Genomic DNA, 3,508 nt, shown 5'->3' on the forward strand with positions numbered 1-3,508 from the left:
CTGATTTTCTCATCCCAATTGAGGAATACGTAGGAGCAAAGGGAAACACCCTTGTCGACCACAAAAAGAGAAAAAAATATAAAAAGGGTATAAAGGATATAAGGACATAAAAGGGAACGTAAAAATCAAAGTCATGTTTGCACATTCGATTAAAGGCTGCCGTCCCTTGTGACGGACGTGTGGGGTGCTAATACCTTCCCCGCGCGTAAATACAACTCCCGAGCCTTTCACTTAAAAGTTCGTAGATCGTGTCTTTTCCGGTTTTTCCGACGTTTTCCTCAAATAAACGTTGGTGGCGACTCCGCGCATATTCCTTTCGTGGAACACGCATCCCGCGAGTCACGCGTCGCCCTCCCGCCGAAGGGTAGGTTGCGACAACAAGACATCATCAACCTCAATTTATCAGACTTTTGATTTATCAGACTTTTTCACTACTATTACATCTTATCCTGTTTTGAATCATAATTAAAAAGCACAAGTAAATCACTTATGACTTATCCTCTTTTGATTAATCCTTTTATGAAAGCACACACACACACATACACAGAGAGAGAAAGAGACACACACATACAGAGACACACACACACACCTACAATAATAAAACATGACCACCCCCGAACCCCACTATTCCAGATTACTTACATAAAGAACTCTTGATGTTGATAATTGTCTGTAATCAAAATTTACATTTTCTACGTTGTTGTATGTTATTGTATAAAGGATCATGGCTTCTCCACCTGCCTCCCCTCCTCCTCCTCCTCCTCCTCCTCCTGCTCCTTCGGACACATCAACTTCGCCGTCTGCCGTTATGCGGACACGCAAAGCCTCACGTCTACGATCGTTGTCTACTAGATCACCTGGTGATGAGAGACCAGTGGTTCATGTTGATCCTGCTACCGGCAAGGCCGACGGTCCCCACAGGAAGAAATTAAGAACATATTTGGGGATTGTGACGCGTGATAAGGTGGACGTCACCTACGAGAACTGGAAGGAGGTCCCTACTGCTTAGAAGGACCTGATTTGGGAGGATATTCAGGTATTTTTCTTTTCTTATTTGATTTTGTTTAATTAATAGCCAAAAAATACATTATTGTAACAAATAAACCCTATTTGATGTTGTCAGGCGGAATTTGAAATCCCAGAGGCAAGTACTTATTATATATTGCTTATTTAATATTATCTTATAGAAGGAGCTTTCTATGAAACCTTGATACTTTTCTGCAAAGTTAATTTCTAATTTACTTACTAAGACAGGTTGTATTTTTGCTTATACATGATGAATTGCTTGGCCATGGTTTGCATGACTTTGATTGACCAGTTGATATTAACACCATAATTTTGTATGTTCCATGAGTTTTATTGCTTTGTCATAACAAATAATGTGCTTCATCAATGCAGGCGATGCCTAAATGGTAAGCTAAACGAAGCAAAAATTTGTTCCATTCTTTCCAATTGCTTAAAAGAAGTTAGCTCACGGTAGATCCATATAAACATGATGACTCCAAACTTGAATCTGGAACTAGAAGATGATTTTAAAGTCCTCAGCCAAGTAGGTTATGATAAGTCGATATGAGAGACATCACATGATCTTACCAAGGTCGATCCTGACCCAGGTCCTGTTTCTCTGGACTTGTCCCTCAACTTCAATACCAGTGATGAAGAGTTGAAAGTTACAAGTGACACTAACTGTGAAGTAGGACATGAAACTCATGCTTAGCATAAGCAATTCCTAGAGTTTTCTCTTGTAATTATTCCTGCCATAAATTCTTTAGCTCACATGTATTAGGTGGACACCAGAATGCTCACAAAAGGGAGAGGACAATGGCGAAGCGCGCAATGCGAATGAGGATGTTCACTGAAAGGTACACAAGCCTAGCATCTTTGCCTCTTCATGGTTCCACGTTTCAGTCACTTGGACTTGAAGCTCGTGCTGCAATGCACCAAGGACATGTGCATCATCATTCAATGAGGGCTCCTGATATAAGAGCTGCAGCAAAATTTGGTAAAGACTATTTTCGGATGTCGATCTTCTTGGAAGATAATGATGTCGATCTATTTTGGCCTGGAAGTTTCAAACAGATTGATGAAAGGGGTGGTTTTAATTTGGGGCATGGTGAGCATGCTCATAATTCAAATACTACTTTTGTAGTAGCAACTGCATCTCTAGCATAAACATCTGCATCTCCTGATCTCACTCTGAGGCTTTAATATTTTTCATCTTGATTGAATTCAAATACTAGTTTTGTACTCTAGTGGCATGCACAAACATATCTGTACAAGCCTCCTCATGTTCTCACTGTAAAGCTTTAAAGCTTTTTCATCTTTAGTTTCATTCTCTTCAGACTTTAAATTATTGATTTATGGTGATTGTATTGTACAATGAGACTTGTATTTCAATGGCTTATTTAGCTTATTTCAATTTTCACTATTATTAAACTTTTCTTGTCACTTATATTTGGTGCCATTATTGATATTGTAGCTACTACACCAATGTATTGTCTTTAAAGAAGCTAGTGTTTGGAAACTAACTTAAACCAGTTTTAGCTTAGCTGCCTTTAAATGTAATGTCATCCACTACACTAACAGTATATGGCAGCTAGCTGAAAATAATTGAAAGCAGTGCTAGCCTATGCTTGTGGCTACTATAGGGTCAAATATTTTAAAGAATATTGTTCCCATCTTTCCCCATTTCAAATTCTGAAACTAAAATCCTAAATAATTACTATTTGGAACCCCAAATGCATACACAATCTTCTAACAGTGTTATGACTTATTATAGTATAGTAGAGACTGATTTCTTAGACTTTTTTTCACCAAAATTGTATAAGTAGTTTTAATTTTAGGGGAATGGTGCAAGTTTTGAACTTTTTTTCAATCAAATTGGGGTAAGTCATGATTCCAAGGAGTGTCTTGCCATGCTGCTCTTCATATGTAGTGTGCACTAGCTATTGTGATTTTGCGTAGTTTTGAAACAACAACACCTGTCACATGTGTTTCTGTGTTCTCTCTATCTAGATTTTTCAATTTTTCATGTTCTCTTTGTAAACCTTCCATGTTTTGCCACTCATTCAGCTAGATTGAGGCAAGTTAGCTGCAAACTTGTTGCCATGGGTGAGAACTACTTTTGCTCATCACCACCACCACCAAGGGTGAGAACTCAACTAGTCCATTTGCCAATTCAATTGGAGCCAAAAATTGGGAGTAGTCCTATGGAAGTGAAGCAGAGGAAGCCAGCAGTTGTTGCTGCTACTATTCAATTGGAACATAAAGTTTTTAATTGTGTTTTTAATTGTTGGGGCTACCTGTTATTTTGCAGTTGCTGCTGCTACTATTTGTGTTCTAGATCACAACATTCGATTCTAGATCTATACTGATGACAGAGAGGGACTATACTTTATAATATAGTTTTGTAAGGAACTAGTTGGATAATGATGGTTATGAATAAGAAAATAGAAGGCTAAGTCATTATCTAATGTAAAAAGAGAGTATGAGTAATGAAATGCCATAA

At 38.1% G+C, this 3,508-nt stretch overlaps 1 protein-coding gene across 1 annotated transcript; it reads left to right on the forward strand.

The window, feature by feature from the left end:
• The first annotated feature begins 1,492 nt into the window (after positions 1 to 1,492).
• Positions 1,493 to 2,172, forward strand: LOC102666751 (zinc finger protein 4-like). Its single transcript, XM_014769710.2, is given in 3 exon segments — positions 1,493 to 1,537; positions 1,598 to 1,712; positions 1,715 to 2,172. Coding segments are annotated over 3 exon segments (618 nt in total).
• Positions 2,173 to 3,508: the final 1,336 nt, after the last annotated feature.

Source organism: Glycine max, chromosome 17, assembly GCF_000004515.6.
Source record: "Glycine max cultivar Williams 82 chromosome 17, Glycine_max_v4.0, whole genome shotgun sequence".
Lineage (NCBI taxonomy): Eukaryota > Viridiplantae > Streptophyta > Magnoliopsida > Fabales > Fabaceae > Glycine > Glycine max.